At 45.7% G+C, this 22820-nt stretch overlaps 1 protein-coding gene across 1 annotated transcript in view; it reads right to left on the bottom strand.

Annotated features, from left to right (window-relative positions):
- LOC126336801 (uncharacterized) overlaps positions 1–22820 on the bottom strand; it is a 156433-nt gene that overhangs the window by 105953 nt on the left and 27660 nt on the right. Inside the window, exon 2 of the mRNA XM_050000836.1 lies at positions 5897–6190. Within this exon, the coding sequence (XP_049856793.1) occupies positions 5897–6011 (115 nt within the window). The 5' untranslated portion in view covers positions 6012–6190. The remainder of the gene's footprint in view (positions 1–5896; positions 6191–22820) is intronic.

Below are 22820 nucleotides of genomic sequence, written 5' to 3' on the forward strand. Positions count from 1 at the left end.
GGTTTCCAACAGTACCACCATTCGTGTAACATGGTACGCGCTTTAACGCTCAGAAGGAGACCACATGGAAAGAGGATTTTTGTATTTGTTTCATTTTTATGGTATGTGAAGTTCGAATCTCATATCAGCATGTAACTCTCAAAAAGACACTAGAAAATCGCTTTTGAAGATTTCCGAACTTCTTTAATTCGCTAACGCTAGAACATCTTTTTGACTGGCCTTGTGGCTGTTGCAGGATGTTCGCCTGCAATGTGAGCGACCGGGAATCAATTCTTGGCCGATGCAAATTTTTAAACACAGATACGTGTTCTATAAGCATCTATGTGAAGTGTAAAATACGTAAACACGAAAAAAAAACGGGTAGTGCTCGAAACTGGTAATGACTGATTTGAGTCATCTTTTGGTCATTATTTTTTTCTAGTTTTTCGCATTCAGTTCGAAAAGTTAACGTGATTTATATGTAAGGTAAATAACACAAAACACGTAATTGTCATTTTTTTGTGAAAAATGCGCGTCTTAATATCACACAGAACACTCAAATTTTCATTGGAAATATCTATATGTACTTGTAATGTGACAGCCTCCTCTAACATTACTACTTTTCCTCAACAGCATGCGACTGCTACGGTCGCAGGTTCGAATCCTGCCTCGGGCATTGATGTGTGTGATGTCCTTAGGTTAGTTAGGTTTAAGTAGTTCTACGTTCTAGGAGACTGATGACATCAGATGTTAAGTCCCATATTTAAAAAAGAAAAAAAATATGGACAATAGATGGAAGAAGGAAGGAGGGGGGAGATTACATACTTAATTACCGATCATTTATAGGAGATGGTTTAACTTAAAAAATATATAATTTTTTAATGTTATGCTTTTTACGCTTCACGAAAAACGCTCGTGATACATGGATCCTCGTTAAAAATTTGCATCAGAGGGTTATCGAATCCCAGTCACTCATGTGGCAGGTGAGCGGTAAGCATTCTAACGAAGAGAAAAGAGGCCCGTCGAGTATTTTACCTATCTTTGACATGATTAAAGATGTTCGGAAAACCTCGAAGTCAATTTTGTTGGGAATGTTTGAGAGTTGCTCCAACTGCTTCGACTGACAGATATTTGAGTTCAGATTTCTTTTTTCTTTATGTCATTTCATTCCCCTCGCCCCATATGGAAGGAGGGAGAGCTGTCAGCTGATATAAAGTTTAAAACATTTTATAAAATTGGGCATAGCAGTTGACAAAAATGAATGTTTGACATAATAAAAATGCGTAGATTCAGTTCCATAATTTAAAATATAAACGCGTATCATGGGGATGCAGCAGTTGGAGTAGTGCTTAAGGCGATGTCTGTGCGGGCGGATGGATAAAGGAGGAATTCGGGAGAATGAAGAGGGATGCCATTGCGACGAGTTCCGAATTTCACGTACTATAAATATAAAAAAAATTACAAAGACCTATTGCCGTGGGGTCTCATCGTCAGATATAGACTTTGCCTTCAGTTTCGTGCAACATTCAGCAACAGGGTGGCGGTAAGTCACCAATGGGAGGATGGATGTAACCCTTTGAGCAACGGTGGTTTTCCTGGAAACACCATTTTATCAATTTTTTTAAGTACCAGTATGTGTTTCGCCTGAAAATATGGATACTGTTGGAAGACAGAAATATCTAGTGGTAAATCTGAAAAAAAAAGGTTTAAATGGCTCTGAGCACTATGGGACTTAACATCTGAGGTCACCAGTCCCCTACACTTAGAACTTCTTAAACCTAACTAACCTAAGGACATCACACACATCCATGCCCGAGGCAGGATTCGAACCTGCGACCGTAGCAGTCGCGCGGTTCCGGACTGAGCGCCTAGAACCGCGAGACCACCGAGGCCGGCAGGTAAATCTGAATTTGTACTATTGCTTCTATGAGTGGTTTCGAAAGGAAACCACTGCAGCAGTACGTAGTTTTGATATAAATTTATTACATTTAGGCCCATTTTCCTTGTTTTCAGGACCACAATTTGTGTTAGGTAATACAAGTTAATGGAAATTTAGAGATTTGAGTTTGCCTAGGAACTATGCGAAATAGCTTTCAAGTAATCTTATGAAATGTTGGCTGGATGAAAATGGTGTATCCCAGTGGTTCCACAGTGAAGTCACCTCGCTAAGACAATTGACTGTTTATTTTTTGGCAATTTCTTCTTGTATTCGTTGCTTACTATGATTATAAAGGTCAGTTTTGGAAATATTTTAAAATTAAACTTTTTTATGTGAAATATATTCGCAGTTGCGAATGCTAACAACCATTAGCTGTGTAAGGGCATGACGACAATGAAAATGCGTGCCGGACCAGGACTCGAAGCCAAATTTCTCGCTTTACGCTAGCAGTCGCCTTAAGCGAGTATTACACGACGATCCGGTGCGAACGGTACTGGTCTAGCGTGACAGCCATCTAGCGGTAGAACAGGTGAAGCTACGAAAATTAGCAGACACATTATCCGTGCGCCAGAATAGAGCAGTTCTACATTGCCGTCGCCGGCCGCTGTGGCCGAGTGGTTCTAGGCGCTTCAGTCCGGAACCGCGCTGCTGCTACGGTCGCAGGTTCGAATCCTGCCTCGGGCATGGATGTATGTGATGTCCTTAGGTTAGTTAGGTTTAAGTAGTTCTAAGTGTAGGGGACTGGTGACCTCAGATGTTAAGTCCCATAGTGCTCAGAGCCATTTGAACCATTTTGGAACCCCCCATCCTTGAAAAGTGTTTTTTTTTTCCACACTGCCTTCAATCTGAACATGCGCACTAGGCAGCGATAAATCGCGCATGTGAACAAGGGGCCACCGCAGTATTTTCTACTTGTTATTTACTTACTGCTTGGTGGCTAGTAGCTAATTTCAGATTTTCGTGTTGAGGATTTTTCGCGTTTTTTTCAGTAATTAGGTTTCCATAAATGCAGAAAAATCTTTTTTTTAAGTAGACTTTCTTTTATACTAGTTGTTTGTGAAAGCATTTTTTGTATTGATTACTTCGTATTATTGAAATGAAATGGGGCAAAGAGGCTTTAAGCGTCTTAATTCAGGCATACAGCGAGGAAAGGCGTACGTGTGACTCACTATATCATAATACGATACGTCGGCAATCGTTTCTTTCTGAGTAATGTGCATATAACGCCACACAGTGATTTTCTATTTGTTAGTAATGCTTTAGCTTACGAAAGTTCATGTTTCCTTTGGTTGCATCTCTTGTTCGTTTCAGCTTGCCAGAAAAGAGAAACTGGCACTGATAGGCGACAAAGTCCGTGGAGTTTCGCCCAGTGCGATAGAAGAGGACTGAAAAACTGAGTAGCATTTGGAAATATAACAGTAGTACACCTTTAAGCAGTGGTCCTTTCGAGGGCTGCAAGTTGCAGTGCATACATCCACAACAACTTTCGAAATGGTGGGCTGTGCTACTCTGTAGCTAAGACCCAGACTCTTAAAAGATTCCCTATTCGCCAGGAAACGTAATGTTACAACCACCTGCAACATAACAGGGCGTTTACCGGTATTTTATTGGTGGTCTAGGTTGGTATGATCACAAAACGTATAAACATGATTTAATCATTACTTTCGAGGTGAGACCGTCTCCCCCATGACTGCCCCAGTCTTGCTAATTCCATCTTCTATCATAAACAGCAGCTTCTCGAACAGGCCATGTCCAGCCACATGAAGTTTGGAAATTCTTGCGGATCTTCGGGCCTCAGTTCTTTCATAAGCAGTGAATATAATCCCCTCCGTTCGTTCCTTACTTTCAGCCAGGGTCGAACTTAACAACGTCTGACTTTTCGTTTTCGTCGTTGTTGTGCTGTAATCCGAAGATTTAGTGCTACTGCTAGAGAAATAGCTCCAAAACAAGTGGGTCCTCAATGTGCAAACTGCTGTATAATTTTAAATTTATATATACACTGTGCTATCAAAAGTATCCGGACACCCGAAACACATACGTTTTCATGTTAGGTGCATTGTGCTGGCACCAATTGCTAGGTACTCCATACCAGCCGCGTCAGTAGTCATTAGATATCGTGAGAGAGCAGAATGGAGCGCTCCGCGGAACTCACCGTCTTCGAACGTGGTCAGGTGATTGGGTGTCACTTGTGTCATACGTTTCTAAGCGAGGTTTCAACACACCTAAACATCCCTAGGGTACTGTTTCCGATGTGACAATGAAGTGGAACCGTGCAGGGAAACGTACAGCACAAAAGCGTACAGGCCAGTCTCGTCTGTTGACTGACAGAGACCGCCGACAGTTAAAGAGGGTAGTAACGTGTAATAGGTACACATCTATCCAGAGCATTACACAGGAATTCCAAACTGCATCAGGATCCACTGCAAGGACTATGAAAGTTTGGCGGGAGGTAAGAAAACTTGGATTTCATGGTCGAGCGGCTGCTCATAAGCCACACATCACGCCGGTAAATGCCAAACGGCGCATCGCTTGCTGTAAGGAGAGTAAACATTGGACAACTGAACAAGGAAAAAACGTTGTGTGGAGTGACGAATCACGGTACACAATGTGGCGATCCGATGACAGGGTGTGGGTATGGCGAATAGCCGGTGAACGTCATCTGCCAGGATGTGTAGTGCCAACAGTAAAATTCGGAGGCGGTGGTGTTATGTTGTAGCAGTGTTATTCATGGAGGGGACTTGATCATGTTGTTTCACGTGGCACCACCAAAGTACAGGCCTACATTCATGTCTTAAGCACATTCTTGGTTCCCATTGTTGAAGAGCAATTCGGGGATGGCGAGTGCATCTTTCAACACGATCGAGCATCTTTTCATAATGCACGGCGTGTGGTGGAGTGGTTATACGACAATAACATCCCTTTAATAGATTGGCCTGCACAGAGTCCTGACCTGAATCCTATAGCTCACCTTTGGGATGTTTAGGAACGCCGACTTCGTGTCAGGCCTCACCGACCGACATCGATACCTCTCCTCAGTGCAACATTCCGTGAAGAACGGGCTTCCGTTCCCCAAGAAACCTTCCACCACCTGATTGAACGTATGCCTGCGGGAGTGGAAGCTGTCAAGGCTGAAGGTGGGCCAACGCCAAACTGAATTCCAGCATTACCGATGGTGAGCGCCACGATTTTGTAAGTCGTTTTCAGCCAGTTGTCCGGATAGTTTTCAACACATAGTGAACTTATACCTGTGCAACCATGTGTCGTAATATCAAAGTATCTGCCGAGTCTGTAATTCAGAACAGTATTAACCTACGTAAGAGAATAACAATCACTTAATAAATAATGATAAAAACAATTTATTATTAAATAGGAACCTTGAGCTCACATAAATATTTTGAACGAATGTCACACGGCGCCCCCTTGTGTTTCGCGCGGTAGAACGAACGACTTTACAACAGATGAGACAGTTCTATCTGCATCTCGAGTGTTATTATCGTCTACTGCGCAAGTGCGCCAGGTATATCCCACGTGAATGGTGTAATAGGTCTACGTGAACCAGCCTGTAGTTACAGATATGCACGCTTGGGGCGCTGGTGCACAGGTGTACGGTTTAGGCGCATTGTGTACTAGGGACATTAACCGCTTTGGTTTACCGGTTAAGATGAGTGCTCGCGTAAAGCGGGAAGTTCTGGTTCGAGTCCCAGTCCGGCACAGATTTTCATTGTCATCGTTCCCATACATAGCTGATGGTTGTTCGTATTCGCAACTGCAAATACATTTAATGTATTTCGTAACGGCTGTAGTCGCTGCAGTGGCTGTTCCTTCGGACGTGCATGTATGTCCGAAGGTACATCGCAACATTCTTCTTAACACAGGCACAGCAATATCATAATTTTTTAAAATGTTATTGGAACTCATACGGTTAAGTGGGACTGAGTAGATGCGGCTTTACGGAGCGATGCGAGAGGTGGCCTTTACCACGGTCGGGCCGCTGCCAGGCGTCCAGTGTGGCGACGTAGAGCAGTGACATGGCCGCCGCCGCCGCCACGCAGCACAGGAAGATGCAGCGCGAGCGCGCCCTGCGACCCTCCATAGGCCGCCGTTGCCTCTGACGCTGCTGCTACTGCGACCCGCGACCAACACTGCCCACAGCAGGTGCCCAGCTTACGGCCGCGTCCACCTGCGGCGCTGGCGTCGCGGAACACCTGTGGCGCTGGCTGCGTTGGCAGTCGGTGGGAGAGGCGGGGCGTCGATCACTGCCTCACTTGACACCTGCAAAAACAAGCATACAACCACTATTAGGGCAGTGTAGAGACGGGCAAAAACAACTACAACGAATCGAGAACATTCTCCAGTGGGTAGCTAGCCACCGTCCTGCTAAAATGAAGGCTGAAATCCTGCTGGATTGGGAACGAATGTTCTCCGAAAGATTAGTCACAATTTTTTCCTTGTCAACCATCCAGTGCGAGTGCAGTCAGTCTCCGTTGCTTCCGCCTTACTTTGCTAGTAAAAGTTTTGTCAGTACAACGAAAAACCAGCTCGGAGTTGCAAACTTTACTTTTTTTTATTATTATTCACCCGATGATTAGTTTCGGGCCTCGAGACCCACCTTCAAATCATCGTAACATAATCAAAAATGGTATTTCCGAAGATGAGGAAACCGTGTCAAAAATGTGCAACGAACAGTTTTGACTATGTTACGATGATCTGAAAATGGGTCTCAGGCCGAAATTAGTCATCGTGCGAATAAAAAAAGTGAAATTTACAACTTTGCACTCGTTTTGTATTGACTGACAGAAGTTGCTGATCCACAAGCAGTGCAACATGCTGGAAGTTCGTAAAAATACTGTCGCCATTACTTGACACCGTCAATTCGAGAGACAGGCGATCTGTTACGTTAAAAGGTGTGGATAAAGAATCCTATGTCAAGATTGCTAAAACTCCTTCATCGATTACTGGTTTCACCTCACTGACGAGCCACCTTCGTTATCAATAAAAATTAATAATTAATTCAGTGTGTATCAGCCACGAAACATTACACATCGTTGTAATCTGGTTAGCTGAATCGCTCTTCTGACTTCTGAAATTTTCCCAGCGTATTTCTTCTTCCAGTAATGTTCGGGTTTGCAGCCGGTTTCCATCAACGTTCTTCCGCGATATTTCGGCCCCAAGACGTCCGGCTATCCTCAGGTGATTGGACGAAGTACTGAAGAGACCTGCCTTTTTTTCCTTTATTGAATTTCGATTCCCCCCGAAGGGGGACGGCTGGCAGCAGCTTAGTACGCCGCTTTTCAGACTACAGAATTTTTAAAACATAAGAAGATAAGAAACAATAAAAATAGGCGATAAAACAGTGACTTAAATGTATAACGGCGGAAAATTGTGGAAAGTTAAAACATAAAACTAATGGTAGGCGATGATAATAAAATACAGAGGTAGCAGACAGGGAAAAAGTAGACAGACAATTAATAAAACACGGCGACTGTCTGGATTCTGTTTGCAAGAGAGATAAAAAAAATCACACCCTATGACAGCATGATTTCCTTTTGCAGCACTTCAGAAAAGACACACAACCCTTAACAATCACTAGGAACACTGAACTAAAAGGTTGGCACGAAGATGACACTCCACAGGTGAAGGCAGATAGGAGGGGGAAGAAAATGGGGGGGGGAGGAGAGGAAAAAAAGAAAGGCGGGGGGACGACGACGAAGGGAGAGGACTCAGAAAGGGGGAGGAGGGTAGACACGAGAGGGAATGGGGAAAGACAGAGGAAGGAAAAGACGAAAGGACTCAGGGGAGAGAAGGGAGGCAAAGAGTAGGTAGGCGGGTAAAAACAGGGTGGAGGGGTGCAGGGGGGAGGAGAAGAGTGATCCCAGGAAACGGACAGAGGAAAGGAAGGGGGGGGGGTGAAGATCAGAGTTGATAGGAGGGATAAATGGAGGGAGAGAGGGCAGCATCAGGGAGGGGGAGTTGACAGAAGGCACCTCAGGAAAGGAGTTGAAGGGTGTAGAGATGGTGGGTAGGGTTGACATAACAGTGAAGGCGTGGCAGAGGGTGGGGGTTGGAGAGGAGAGGAGCAACCAGGGGATGAGGGGGATCAAGGTGGCGGGAGGAGTAGAGTATGCAGTTATGTTCGAGGAAGAGGAGCAGATGGGGGAAAGGAATCAGGTCGTAGAGGAGAACGGGAGGCTTATATGGAAGGTGAGGTAGAGTGCATGGCGCTCGGGGATCAGGAGGGACTTATAGAATTTAAAAAGGGGGGGGGCGGATATCCAGGCAGGACTGGCATAACAGAGGATGGGACGGATTAACGATTTGTAGGTGTGGAGAATGGTAGAGAGGTGCAATCCCCATGTCCGGCCAGAGAGGAGTTTGAGGAGGGCTGTGGGCTTTGAATTGGATGGAGCGGGGATGAGGAATCCAGGTGAAGAGACGTGTTTTTTTTTCTTTATTGATTTTCAATTCCCCACAAAGGGGGCGGGCTGGCAGCAGCTTAGTACGCTGCTCTATAGCCTACAGACTTTTTTTAAGAAAAGGAGGAAGAAAGAAACAAGGAAAACATAGGCGATAAAATGGCGACTTAAAGTGTAAAATGGCGTAAAAATTCGGAAAGTTAAAACAGAAAGCAAAAGGGGTTGGCAATGTTGATAAAATACACAGTAACATAGTAGACACACAATTGAAAAACATGGCGACAGTCTGGTTTCTGTACGCAAGAGAAAAAAAAAATCACACCCAGCGACAGTAAGATGGCTGTTCGCTACACTTCCCTAAAGACACAACACGGAACACTCACTGAAAAAACACACACTGTAAAACACTGCACGAAAATGGCGGCACAAATATGACACTCCCGAGCCAAAGGCAGATGGGGGGGGGGGGGGGGGAGGACCTGGAGGAGGGGAAAAAACAAGGAGGAAGGAGAGGAAACACAAAAAGGGGGGGACCAAGGAGGGGGAGGACTCATAAAGGGGGGGAGGGGCAGGGCAGACGCGAGAGGGAATGAGAAGAGGAAGAGGAGGGAAATTCAAAAGGACTCGGGGGAGAGAAGGGAGCAGAGAGGGGGGAGGTGAAGAGACCTGATGCAGTCATGGTATTTATGGCAAATTCCGCGCATGCGAGCCGTACTGTCGGTTTACGGTGCATGCGTTAGGAGGTGACTTGCGCGTGGCAGCTTAGCAGGGTGTGCTGCCCTCAGTGGTGAAGTAAGAACAGTCTAATCGCTGAGTATCGACTGAGCATGTCGATTGCGCTGTGACTGCGTAATTTTAATAATTGAATTCCAATTTTTATCCAGCTGAAAGCCGTTATCATGATGCTTTAAATTGTCAGTATGACATATTTCCAAGGATTCTTTAATTACAGAGCCGCAGAAGCTGGAAACTGGTGCTAAGATTTTGGTATTACTGTATTCCATTGAATGTCCCATGGAAATGCAATGTTCTTCTACCGTTGATTTTAAGGGTTGACGCAGACGGGTGTGTCTTTCGTGTTCTACACAACGTTCCTGGAGCGTTCGTGTCGTTTGACCTATACACGGTGGTCCATTGATAGTGACCGGGCCAAATATCTCACGAAATAAGAATCAAACGAAAAAACTACAAAGAACGAAACTCGTCTAGCTTGAAGGGAGAAACCAGATGGCGTTATGGTTGGCCAGCTAGATGGTTCTGCCATAGGTCAAAAGGATATCAACTGTTTTTTTTATATAGGAACCCCCATGTTTATGACTATTACAGCGCCATCTATCACAAAGCGAAAAAAGTGGTCCAACTAAAATATTCAAATTTCTTTGCGGACTATACGAATATGTAATAAAAATGGGTGTCCCTATTTTTAAAAAAAACGCAGTTGATATCCGCTTGACGTATGGCAGCGCTATCTGGCGGGCAACCATAGCGTCATCTGGGTTCCCCCTTCAAGCTAGACAAGTTTCGTTCTTTGTAGTGTTTTCGTTTGATGCTTGTTTCGTGAGATAGTTGGCCCAGTCATGATCAATGGACCACCCTGTATACAGAACAAGGGCCGTTCTGTCATACTTTGCTGGGGCATTCCTGACGAATACTCACGAACGAGGACAACGTACTGTTTTCTATTACTTCAGATGTCTTCGAGCCACTCACATACCTGGTAATCTGTTCAGTACACTTGTACCTCCGTCAACAGTCTGCACTGAGGGAACTTCAGTGGGTAAATACTGTAGGGGAAGACTGGAGTACAGCCAACAACAAGTGCTACACTGAGATCAAAAGGATGGGACAAAGACAAAATCGTTCAAAATGGCTCTGAGCACTGTGGGACTTAACATTTGAGGTCATCAGTGCCCTAGAACGTAGAACTACTGAAACGTAACTAACCGAAGGACATCACACACATCCATGCCCGAGGCAGGATTCGAACCTGCGACCGTAGCGGTCGTGCGGTTCCAGACTGAAGCGCCTAGAACCGCTCGGCCACAGCAGGCCGGTGACCGTCTCGGGCCTCACGAAAGCATTCAGAAGACTAACGAGTCATACAAATAAAAAGAAAAATCTAAACCTTATGATACCACCTGTAAAAACTGCGTAGATGAAGAGAGTTGCGCGGTAGTCATTTGCGCCAGAGTGTTGCGTTTAATACACTCCTGGAAATAGAAAAAAGAACACATTGACACCGGTGTGTCAGACCCACCATACTTGCTCGGGACACTGCGAGAGGGCTGTACAAGCAATGATCACACGCACGGCACAGCGGACACACCAGGAACCGCGGTGTTGGCCGTCGAATGGCGCTAGCTGCGCAGCATTTGTGCACCGCCGCCGTCAGTGTCAGCCAGTTTGCCGTGGCATACGGAGCTCCATCGCAGTCTTTAACACTGGTAGCATGCCGCGACAGCGTGGACGTGAACCGTATGTGCAGTTGACGGACTTTGAGCGAGGGCGTATAGTGAGCATGCGGGAGGCCGGGTGGACGTACAGCCGAATTGCTCAACACGTGGGGCGTGAGGTCTCCACAGTACATTGATGTTGTCGCCAGTGGTCGGCGGAAGGTTCACGTGCCCGTCGACCTGGCACCGGACCGCAGCGACGCACGGATGCACGCCAAGACCGTAGGATCCTACGCAGTGCCGTAGGGGACCGCACCGCCACTTCCCAGCAAATTAGGGACACTGTTGCTCCTGGGGTATCGGCGAGGACCATTCGCAACCGTCTCCATGAAGCTGGGCTACGGTCCCGCACACCGTTAGGCCGTCTTCCGCTCACGCCCCAACATCGTGCAGCCCGCCTCCACTGGTGTTGCGAGAGGCGTGAATGGAGGGACGAATGGAGACGTGTCGTCTTCAGCGATGAGAGTCGCTTCTGCCTTGGTGCCAATGATGGTCGTATGCGTGTTTGGCGCCGTGCAGGTGAGCGCCAGAATCAGGACTGCATACGACCGAGGCACGCAGGGCCAACACCCGGCATCATGGTGTGGGGAGCGACCTCCTACACTGGTCGTACACCTCTGGTGATCGTCGAGGGGACACTGAATAGTGCACGGTACATCCAAACCGTCATCGAACCCATCGTTCTACCATTCCTAGACCGGCAAGGGAACTTGCTGTTCCAACAGGACAATGCACGTCCGCATGTATCCCGTGCCACCCAACGTGCTCTAGAAGGTGTAAGTCAACTACCCTGGCCAGTAAGATCTCCGGATCTGTCCCCCATTGAGCATGTTTGGGACAGGATGAAGCGTCGTCTCACGCGGTCTGCACGTCCGGCACGAACGCTGGTCCAACTGAGGCGCCAGGTGGAAATGGCATGGCAAGCCGTTCCACAGGACTACATCCAGCATCTCTACGATCGTCTCCATGGGAGAATAGCAGCCTGCATTGCTGCGAAAGGTGGATATACACTGTACTAGTGCCGACATTGTGCATGCTCTGTTGCCTGTGTCTATGTGCCTGTGGTTCTGTCAGTGTGATCATGTGTTGTATCTGACCCCAGGAAAGTGTCAATAAAGTTTCCCCTTCCTGGGACAATGAATTCACGGTGTTCTTATTTCAATTTCCAGGAGTGTATATCGGCGAGCGCTCTCTCGCAGCAGAAGCCTCGGAGTCGCTATCCCCGGGCAGCCGACACACGGGGCGCAGCTGCACAGCCAGCTCCGTTCCAAATGAGGGACGTGTGCTCGCATAATGCACGAGCGAGTGCGGCTGACAGCGGCGCGCGGCGGTCCCGCCTCGGGTGACGGGAAGCGGGCCGCGCGCCCCGCACTATTGTCCCTTTTCGAGAGTATCCTCTGCCTCGCGGGTCCCGCTGTTCTCATTGTCGGCGGGTGGCGTCTCCCGCATTGTCTCGCTTACGAACGAAGGCAAGGTAAACCCACCACAGAGGCATTTAGACATTGAGGTACTGGTTGAACGCAAGCTGAGCCGCTGTTAAAGGCTCAGTCACACGAAGCGCCCGCATTCCGACGCGGTCCCGCTGTGCTTTCGCCGGCCGGAGTGGGCGTGCGGTTCTAGGCGCTACAGTCTGGAGCCGAGCGACCGCTACGGTCGCAGGTTCGAATCCTGCCTCGGGCATGGATGTGTGTGATGTCCTTAGGTTAGTTAGGTTTAAGTAGTTCTAAGTTCTAGGCGACTGACGAGAGGTCACAGTTCCTAGTAATTGAATGTGATTGAATGTGATTAAAAAATCTAAAACGTTATAAAAGAAGTAAGAGACACTATGTCATAAAATTGCACTCCCTCCCAATCCCACCCAGGGTCACCTGCACAACGACTAGAAATCTACTCTGTGAGAATCAACATGGGTTTCGAAAAAGACGGTCGTGTGAAACTCAGCTCGCGCTATTCGTCCACGAGACTCAGAGGGCCATAGACACGGGTTCACAGGTAGATGCCGTGTTTCTTGACTTCCGCAAGGCGTTCGATACAGTTCCCCACAGTCGTTTAATGAACAAAGTAAGAGCATACGGACTATCAGATCAATTGTGTGATTGGATTGAGGAGTTCCTAGATAACAGAAGGCAGCATGTCTTTCTCAATGGAGAGAAGTCTTCCGAAGTAAGAGTGATTTCAGGTGTGCCGCAGGGGAGTGTCGTAGGACCGTTGCTATTCACAATATACATAAATGACCTAGTGGATGACATCGGAAATTCGCTGAGGCTTTTTGCGGATGATGCTGTGGTGTATCGAGAGGTTGTAACAATGGAAAATTGTACTGAAATGCAGGAGGATCTGCAGCGAATTGACGCATGGTGCAGGGAATGGCAATTGAATCTCAATGTAGACAAGTGTAATGTGCTACGAATACATAGAAAGATAGATCCCTTATCATTTAGCTACAAAATAGCAGGTCAGCAACTGGAAGCAGTTAATTCCATAAATTATCTGGGAGTACGCATTAGGAGTGATATAAAATGGAATGACCACATAAAGTTGATCGTCGGTAAAGCAGATGCCAGACTGAGATTCATTGGAAGAATCCGAAAACAAAGGAAGTAGGTTACAGTACGCTTGTTCGCCCAGTGATTACTGCTCAGCAGTGTGGTATCCGTACCAGATAGGGTTGATAGAAGAGATAGAGAAGATCCAACGGAGAGAATCGCGCTTCGTTACACGATCATTTAGTAATCGCGAAAACGTTACGGAGGTGATAGATAAACTCCAGTGGTAGACTCTGCAGGAGAGACGCTCAGTAGCTCGGTACGCGCTTTTGTTGAAGTTTCGAGCACATACTTTCACCGAAGAGTCAAGCAGTATATTTCTCCCTCCTACGTATATCTCGCGAAGAGACCATGAGGATAAAATCAGAGAGATTAGAGCCCACACAGAAGCATACCCGCAATCCTTCTTTCCACGAACAATTCGAGACTGGAATAGAAGGTATATCCCATAGAGGTACTCAGGGTACCCTCCGCCACACACCGTCATGTGGCTTGCGGAGTATGGATGTAGATGTAGAACACGCGGAAGAAACGAACACTTATATCTTCCCGTGCGAGCTCTGATTTTCCTTATTTTATCATGGTGATCCTTACTTCCTATGTAGGGTCGGCGTCAACAAAATATTTTCGCATTCAGAAGAGAAAATTTGTAACTGAAATTTCGTGGGAAGATTCTGCCGCATCGAAAAACGCCTTTGTTTGGATGATGTCTTCCCTAAATCCCGTATCATGTCAGTGACTCTCTCTCCCCTATTTCTCGATGATCCAAACGTGCTGCCCTTCTTCAGGCTTTCTCGATGTACGCCGTGAATCCTATCTGGTAAGGGTCCCACACCGCGCAGCAGTATTATAAAAGAGAACGGACAGGCGTAATGTAGGCAGTCTCTTTAGTACATCTGTTACATTTTCTCAGTGTCCTGCCTGTAACACGCAGTCATTGGTTTGCCTTCCACGCAACATTTTCTATGTGGGCCTTCCGATTCAGTTTGTTCGTAATTTTGATTCCTAGATATTTGGTTGAATTTACGGCCTTTAGATTTATCTTATAACCGAAGTTCAACAGATTCCTTTCAGCACTCATGTGATCGACCTCACAGTTTTCGTTGTCAATTTTTGCACTGTACAGCTATCTTTTCTCAATCGGTTTGCAATTTATTTCGTTTTTATGATGACTTTACTATCCGATAAACGACAGCATCGTCTGAAAACCACCTAAGACGGGCTCCTAGATCGTTTATGTGGATAAGAAACAGCAAAGGACTGGAGGAAAGCCAGAAATCACATCTGTTTTACTCGATGACTTTATGTCAATTACTAGGAACTGTGACCTCTCGACAGGAAATTACGAATACAGTTACATAACTGAATGTTTTGAAAATGGCTGTGATCAGCAACCGTACTTAATTACAATGTCACAAATTTCCAGCCACCCGGTTGCAAACAGAATTTAAAATTCTTTAGCTAGTTTTCAACGCCAACTATGGGCGCCTTCTTCAGAAGAAACAGTTACCTTACATGTGGTTAAACGGAAATTTCAGCGACATCACTCTAGTCAAAACATTAAAAGGCCAATTAAAACATTTTCCACCTGAATACGTAACAGGTATGGTCAAAATTTTAAAACAATATATAAATATGGCACTAAGGGCACTACAGTTGTATAGGACACGAATGAGTAACAGCGAATCGCGGTTACTCATGCGCAGCCACAGCAGAAATTACAGATGACCATGATTTACGGAGAGTGTGGGAGAAATGTTGAGGCTGCTGTTGTTCTGCATGCCGAGCGTTTTCCAGAGAAAGATTCCTCTCGTACGTTCTTTCACAAGGTTGCGAACGCCTTTATGTCTGATGTCAGTTTACAAGTCGACAAAAGGAAGCGTAGCAAAAGTGTTGCAGGAGAAACTAATGAAATAGCTATACTAGGGCAGTGCACTATAATCCACGGATAAGCACACGGAATTACACCGCAATTGTGGTATGCCCGCAGGCAGAATTGTCACAATACTGCATCGTCATAGCATCATCCATACCCTGTGTTACAGTATCAAGATGGTACCAGTTTCCATAACCCGGTAGTGTTTTGTGAATGGGCATTTCAACAAATTGAAACGACCCCTATGTTCTTTGCCGAGGTATTATTTTCCGACGAGTCTACGTTCACAAACCTTGGTAGCTTTAAACGGGGTAACACGCATTACTGGAGCGTTGAAAATCCCCACTGGTTACGACAAAGTGACCGTCTACATCCTTAATCGGTTGGCGTATGGTGTGGCTTCATAAGCAACAAACTCACTGGTCCATATTTTATCGACGACACGTTGAAAGGACGCAAAAATGGAACGCTTTTGGAGCAGGAACTACCGGTACTACTGCAGGGTGTCGCCCAGGATGTTCGATAGCTTACGTTGATTCAGCATGACGGTAGCCCAGCACATTACGCAATTGAAGCACGGGAGGTATTAGACCGTGTTTACACTGGTCGGTGGATCGGAAGAGGTGGCCCTATTAATTAGCCCACAAGGTCGCCGGATTTGACGTTGACGGATTTCTTTCTGTGGGGATAATTAAAAGAAAAGGTGTACCAGCAAGTGCCAACAGGCCATGAAGAAATGTTCGACCGCATCAGAAACGCCTGTGTTGACATTCCCGCAAGTACGCTTTTGTCCTGTATACGGTCATTTGAAACGCCGGCCACTAAGTGTATTAAGTTGGCGACACTACGTTTGAACACTTGCTCTAATTGGAAAGCAGAGTAGCATTCGCATCGAGCCACGGCCACAATGGCACGTCGAGTGGTAGTCCCCTGTTCGATATATCGGAGGAATACAACGTTGCAAATGGGTTTCCCAATCAGAAGTTATGAAATACTGGCCTGTCATACCCTGACAGCTTGGAGGTTGGGTCCCACGTGCCATTGAATATTCAAGAGCGTAGGAGTAGCATGTCGTAAATTACGATTGTGTACCCATTTCTATTCCTCCGATGACAGCACCATCTGTTCAAAACGAAGAAAACGCTTTAGACAAAACATAAGTAGAATTTGCTGCAGTATCGTAAACTGCTATAAAAAACGGGAGTTCCCATTGAAGATTGCCCTCTGCACTCCCTCGTACGGGCTGTGGTCGGGGGGGGGGGGGGGGGTGCCATCACTGAATGTCCCGGTCCGCGACAAAGTAATTGGGTAATTGTAACCGGAACTTTGTTCGATTCGATGTGAGGTTTTCGAGATATTTCAGTGGCTTCAGTTAAAAAGAAACACCTTGCATGTGCCACTTGAGAGCTACCACCAGACGGCGATCGAAGTGCCAGCAGAGACTTTTTCAGTGTTCACCACATGCCAGAAAGCAAGACCAACTGTATCCTGGCGCCGAGTGTTGTACTTTAGGACGGTGCACACTCCGTAAGCAGGCAGTTCGATCCAAGTTGCTCCCTGACTCAGCTGCCGGATTTTTATGCATTTCTTCAAGCAGGAACTCACTTTGGAGCCACCGTAACGATGAGAGAAAGCTTCGCGTTAGTGTTTTCGCAAGTAGACTTGTATGAATTCTGGACTTTGTTTTCATCTGCGATACACAGCAATTGGCTGTGTTGTCGTCATACTGGAAGCTTAATATTCGGCTGTGTTTGTGGGACTTAAATTTGAGCTGAAATCTCAACATTTTAGCTTGCAACTGTCCTGTTAGGATTTGAACTTTCTAGCGTAGTGCTTCCTACAGTTACTAGTTAGTAACATTTTTCGACAGGGTTTGCTTAGTTCTAGAGACCTTATGCCTCCAGATCATTTTTATATTAATTCTTTCTTGTCACAAGCTTCACAGAATTTAGTTTTGAACTGAGATGTTGCTAATCCCGTCTGGATTCTAATTCTGGCAGCTTGTGCGAAGACTTCAGCTCTGAAACTATGTTTTATTACTTGAAATATCACTGGACTTCTGCTGCAGTACTTGTATCCTATGTTTTCTCTTAACGGTTTCAAACTGCTGCACATATAAATGTTAAAAAGTCATTCAAACCCTGGTTGTATGGGTCAGGTCTAATAGCAATCAACAAATTTGTTAAAGAAGTTTGTGAAGGCATGCCATTATGTCAGTTCAACTATAGTTTACACAATAGTGTTCTTGTGATAGTATACGTTGTACAATTACGCATTTATTTACCAGCGACCGTAATGGCCACTCGAGTAATCCACAGGTCAGCAGCAGCAACACGACCTGCCCAGCACGGCAACGTCTCATTCACACAATGTCTAACACAATTGTGAAAATATAGACGAATGCCATCTTGTTGAGAGATGAAATCTCTGGTACCTGTGTCAGGTTGTGGCGTGAGCCACAATTGCAGCATACAGAGAGAGGTATTTCTTTGAAAGTTCTCTCAGGGAAGGAAAAGGTCCATAGACGGCACAGAACACGTTAACTTTCTTTAAATCCCGGATATGTTAGACAGTTGCAAAAGCATTATCTGTCCCCCAAGTGCTTGCGTTATGTCGGTTGTCTTTCGCCCAAAGATGAAAAGAGATTAAGTCTTTCAAGACTAAGTTTCTTGGGAGGTCGTCATTTTCAAGACGGTTCTGCATATCACTCCAGATCTACAGATGGTGCAATTTGTCGTCAAGGTTTACGGCATGACGAAGCTGCAGTTCATACGGCTTAATTCTTACCACTTACTCATGCTTTCCACGCCCGGGTTCCCGGGTTAGATTCCCGGCGGGGTCAGGGATTTTCTCTGCCTCGTGATGACTGGGTGTTGTGTGATGTCCTTAGGTTAGATAGGTTTTAGTAGTTCTAAGTTCTAGGGGACTGATGACCACAGATGTTAAGTCCCATTGTGCTCAGAGCCATTCTTACCACTTACGAGCAATTTTCCACACTTTGTTGAGAAATATTCAATTCTGCATTAGCTCGAGAGCGGGATTTCGCAAGATCACCCATTTCAGACTATCCACTGTCTGTTGTGACACGTCCCGTCGGCCGTAGCCGTTTTGCATCGAACCATCCTTCTCGAATTCCTTGTCCCAATTCACGATGCTATTGTAAACTGGTTGTGTCTTGTGAAACTTAGAATGGAAAGCTCTTTGCGCCTTCACTACCGATTCGCAATGTGCAAATTCTAGCACGCAAATTACATCCTCTGCCTAATTCGCCGCCATTTTCAGCAATTACGGTCGGAGGCGCCACTGTCGATGCTTTTCCAAACCAACTTGCCGACAAAATTCTCAAATAATAGTTCGAGAGATTGTCAAAAATGGTTGAAATGGCTCTGAGCACTATGGGACTTAACGTCTGAGCTTATCAGTCCCCTAGAACTTAGAATTACTTAAACCTAACTAACCTAAGGACATCACACACATCCATGCCCGAGGCAGGATTCGAACCTGCGACCGTAGCGGTCGTGCGGTTCCAGACTGTGGCGCCTAGAACCGCTCGGCCACACCGGCGGGCGAGAGCTTGTCTTTCGCTGATTGTGTCATATGTTACATTATGTTTAGCCATTTACCTACACCTGACTCGATGAAGATTTTATCGCTAGTCTACCGTGAGCAAGGCTCTTCGTCTACGCACGATCATTGCAACGTACAGCCAGATGAACCTGGTTAAAGCGTTTGAGCTTTGATCTCCCTCTACAAATTTTAACCCCCCTCCCCTCCCCCACACCTAGGCCCCGGCTACTACCCTAGCACGAGCACACTTCAGTTCTAAAAACAAGTAGCGGCAACAGTCGTGTATTCATGAATTTTCATCTACGAGCCAAACGTGGTTTCTTCACGACAACATAACGCCATCTTTTAGCACATTCAGTACTTCTTCATTAGTCATCCAATGTATCCATCCAATCGTCAGCATTTTTCTGTAGCACCACATATATAAAGCTTCCTCTTCTTGTCTCTATTGTTTACCGTTCACGTTCAGCTTCAGTACGAGGCAACATTCCAGACGAATACTTTTAGAAGAGAGCTCCTAATATTTAAATTTATTTTACATAGCAAAATATTCCTGGTTTTCAGAAAATCTTTTCTTGTTATTGCAAGTCTGTATTTTATATCCTATTACTTCTGTCATCGTCGGTTATTTGGCTTACCAAACTGCGACACTCATCCACCGCTCTCATTTCTTAGTGTACTTCAGTCAGCATCCCCTTAACCTTAATCTCCTTTAGAAATTTAAGGCGCTGTCTTAGCAGCATAAAATTCATCACTAAGTTTCGACAGAGAACTTTGGCAACTCTTTTGAGACACGGGAAATGTTTCTGCCAGGAATTTAGGTTAACTCGTAAAAAAAGTGGCGATTATGTCAACAAAAAAAATACATAGCTGCGTACAAGTCTAAAAGCTTCATCCCCTGTTTTATATCCCTCACTATGACTAAATTTTTGTGCTGTGTTAGGAGCATTTTTCAGACTGGTTCCTGAGTTTTTATGTACCATAACTTTGACACTGGACTGCCGTAGCTTGTAACCGATGTAAATTTTCATTCTACTTTCCAAGTTTCTATGTTCCATAATTTTGACATTAGTGCGCTATAGCTTGGCAAACAATGTAGATTTATGTTGACTCAGGCGACGAATCATCGGATATAGGATTTGTATTGTCTTTCGAACCATGTTTCTTATATCGTGTCAAAGCATAAAGCTTTCTCAAAACAACACGACGACCAGGAACTACATACATTTGTCTGTCGTCTTACAAAATGTGAACCGATTCGTACAAGTTTAAAGTATAGAAGTGGCGCGTTTCAGAAAGCTCCTAGAAGAGCGAGTTTTTTGGGCGTAAAATGCAAACGAAATAAGATATTTTTGAAACGATAAAACTTATCTTAGCTCAAGGGCCGATACGGTGGTGGGCCAAATTTTAAACATCATTCTCGCTCCAGTCCGCAGTTATTTAGAGGTGACTGTTATTACACGTATAATCCGAACGGTGCATATACAAATGAATTTCAGCCCAATTACAATATGTTGCAAAAGTGATTAATAGATTTCCACAATTTGCCTGGGCGCCCGCTCAGATTCGTCATTCGAACCTTGCTTGATATACTCTAACAAAGCTACAGTAAGACAGATGTTCGAATGGCTATACAAATGGCCGCTGGGCTGGGCTACACCAAAAACATTCTACCCCACGTTTCTAGGTCAAATAGGAACGACGCACCAAGGCACCCAATACCACGATTTTACGCTTGGCCTTTTCGTACATACACGACGGAAAAAAATCGCAACACCAAAAAATCATTAATGAAGGTTAATGAAATGTCGAGAATACATTTGTGTAGGCAGCATATATAAGTGATTAACAATTCAAGATCGGAGGGTAATGAGAGCGCATGATAAGCCATTACAAATGTGAAATGTTGGTACATTAATAACCGGTGTAACCTCTAGAATGTTGAATGAAAATACGCAGATGTGGATGCATTGTCTTGTACAGATGCCGGGTGTGAGCTTGTGCAGTGGAGTTCTGTGATTGCTGCACTTGGGCGGTCAATACAGGGACTGTTAATGCTGTTTGTGGATGACGCTAGAGTTGTCGTCCGATGATGTCCCATATGTGATTTAGTCGAGACAGATCTGGTGATCGAACAGGCCGAGGCAACATACTGACACTCAGTGGAGCGTGTCGGGTTACAACAGTGGTATGTGTGCGAGCAGTATCCTGCTGGAAGACACCCCGTGGAATGCTGTTCAAGAATGGCAGCACAACAGGTCGAAACATCAGACTGACGTACAAATTTGCATTCAGGGTGCGTGGGATACCCACGAGAGTGCTCCTGCTATCATACGAAATCACACCCCAGGCTGTAACTCCAGGTATAGGTCTAGTGTGTGTAGCCTGCTGACAGTTTGGGTGCAGGTTCGCCAACTGGCGTCTCCAGTGGCGGACATCACTGGCACCAAGACTGAAGCAGCATTCATCAAAAAACACGACAGGCTTCCATCCTGGCCTCCAGTGAACTGTCGCTTGACACCACTAAAGTCGGAAATGGTGGTGGTTTTGGGTCAGTGGAATGCGCGCTGTAGCGCGTCTGGCTCGGAGCTGGCCTTGAAGAAACCGATTTGCTACAGTTCGTTGTCGCAGTATACTGCCAGTTGCTGCTCAGATTGCTGCGACAGACGCAGTACGATGCGCCAGAGCCATACGCCGAACAAGATCGTCTTTCCTCTCGGCTGTGCGACGTTGCCATCCGGAAACCGATTTTTTGCGACCGTACATTCTCGTCACCACCGCTGCCAGCAGTCACGTACATTGGCTACATTCCTGTCAAATTTTTCCTGCATTATCACAGATGGAACACCCAGATTCTCGTAACTCTATTAAACGATATCGTTGAAATTCAGTGAGGTGTTGATAAAGGAGTCTTTGTCGCCTTAAAGACATTCTTTACTGACACCAACTCACCACATCCAGTCTCAAAGGTAACTAACTCTCACGAGTGTTACAGCGTTATAAATGACCTAGCAGATAGTGCCGGAAGTTCCATGCGGCTTTTCGCGGCTGGTGCCGTAGTATACATAGAAGTTGCAGCGTTAGTAAATTGCAACGAAATGCAGGAAGATCTGCAGCGGATAGGCAGTTGGTGCAGGGAGTGGCAACTGACCCTTAACATAGACAAATGTAACGTATTGCGAATACATAGAAAGAAGGATCCTTTATTGTACTATTATATGATAGCGGAACAAACACTGGTAGCAGTTACTTCTGTAAAATATCTGGGAGTATGCGTACGGAACAATTTGAAGTGCAATGATCATATAAAATTAATTGTTGGTAAGGCGGGTGCCAGTTTGAGATTCATTGGGAGAGTCCTTAACAAATGTAGTCCATCAACAAAGGAGGTGGCTTACAAAACACTAATTCGACCTATATTTGAGTATTGCTCATTAGTGTGGGATCCAAATCAGGTCGGGTTAACAGGGGAGATAGCGAAGATCCAAAGAACAGCGGCGCGTTTCGCGACAGGGTTATTTGGTAAGCTTGATAGCGTTACGGAGATGTTTAGGAAACTCAAGTGGCAGACTCTGCAAGGGAGGCGCTCTGCATCGCGGTGTAGCTTGCTCGCCAGGTTTCGAGAGGGTGCATTTCTGGATGAGGTATCGAATTTATTGCTTCCCGCTACTTATACCGCCTGAGGAGACCACGAATGTAAAATTAGAGAGATTCGAGCGCGCACGGAGGCTTTCCAGCAGTCGTTCTTCCTGCGAACCATACGCTACTGGAACACGAAAGGGAGGTAATGACAGTGGCACGTAAAATGCCCTCCGCGACACACCGTTGGGTGGTTTGCGGAGTATAAATGTAGATAGAATGTAGATGTATTTAAAATAAACCTGATTTGCATTCTCATAATGGGACTATTAGTACCTTTCTAATGCACTGGCGCGAAATTTAAAGAGACGCGCGAAATTTGAAGAGACATCATGTTTGAGATGCAGAAACAAGCCTGCCAACTCTCGTTTGTGTCGCACTACTCCTCCTTGGCGCTGCGATTCTTGT

Source organism: Schistocerca gregaria, chromosome 2, assembly GCF_023897955.1.
Source record: "Schistocerca gregaria isolate iqSchGreg1 chromosome 2, iqSchGreg1.2, whole genome shotgun sequence".
In the NCBI taxonomy this organism is placed as follows: Eukaryota; Metazoa; Arthropoda; class Insecta; order Orthoptera; family Acrididae; genus Schistocerca; species Schistocerca gregaria.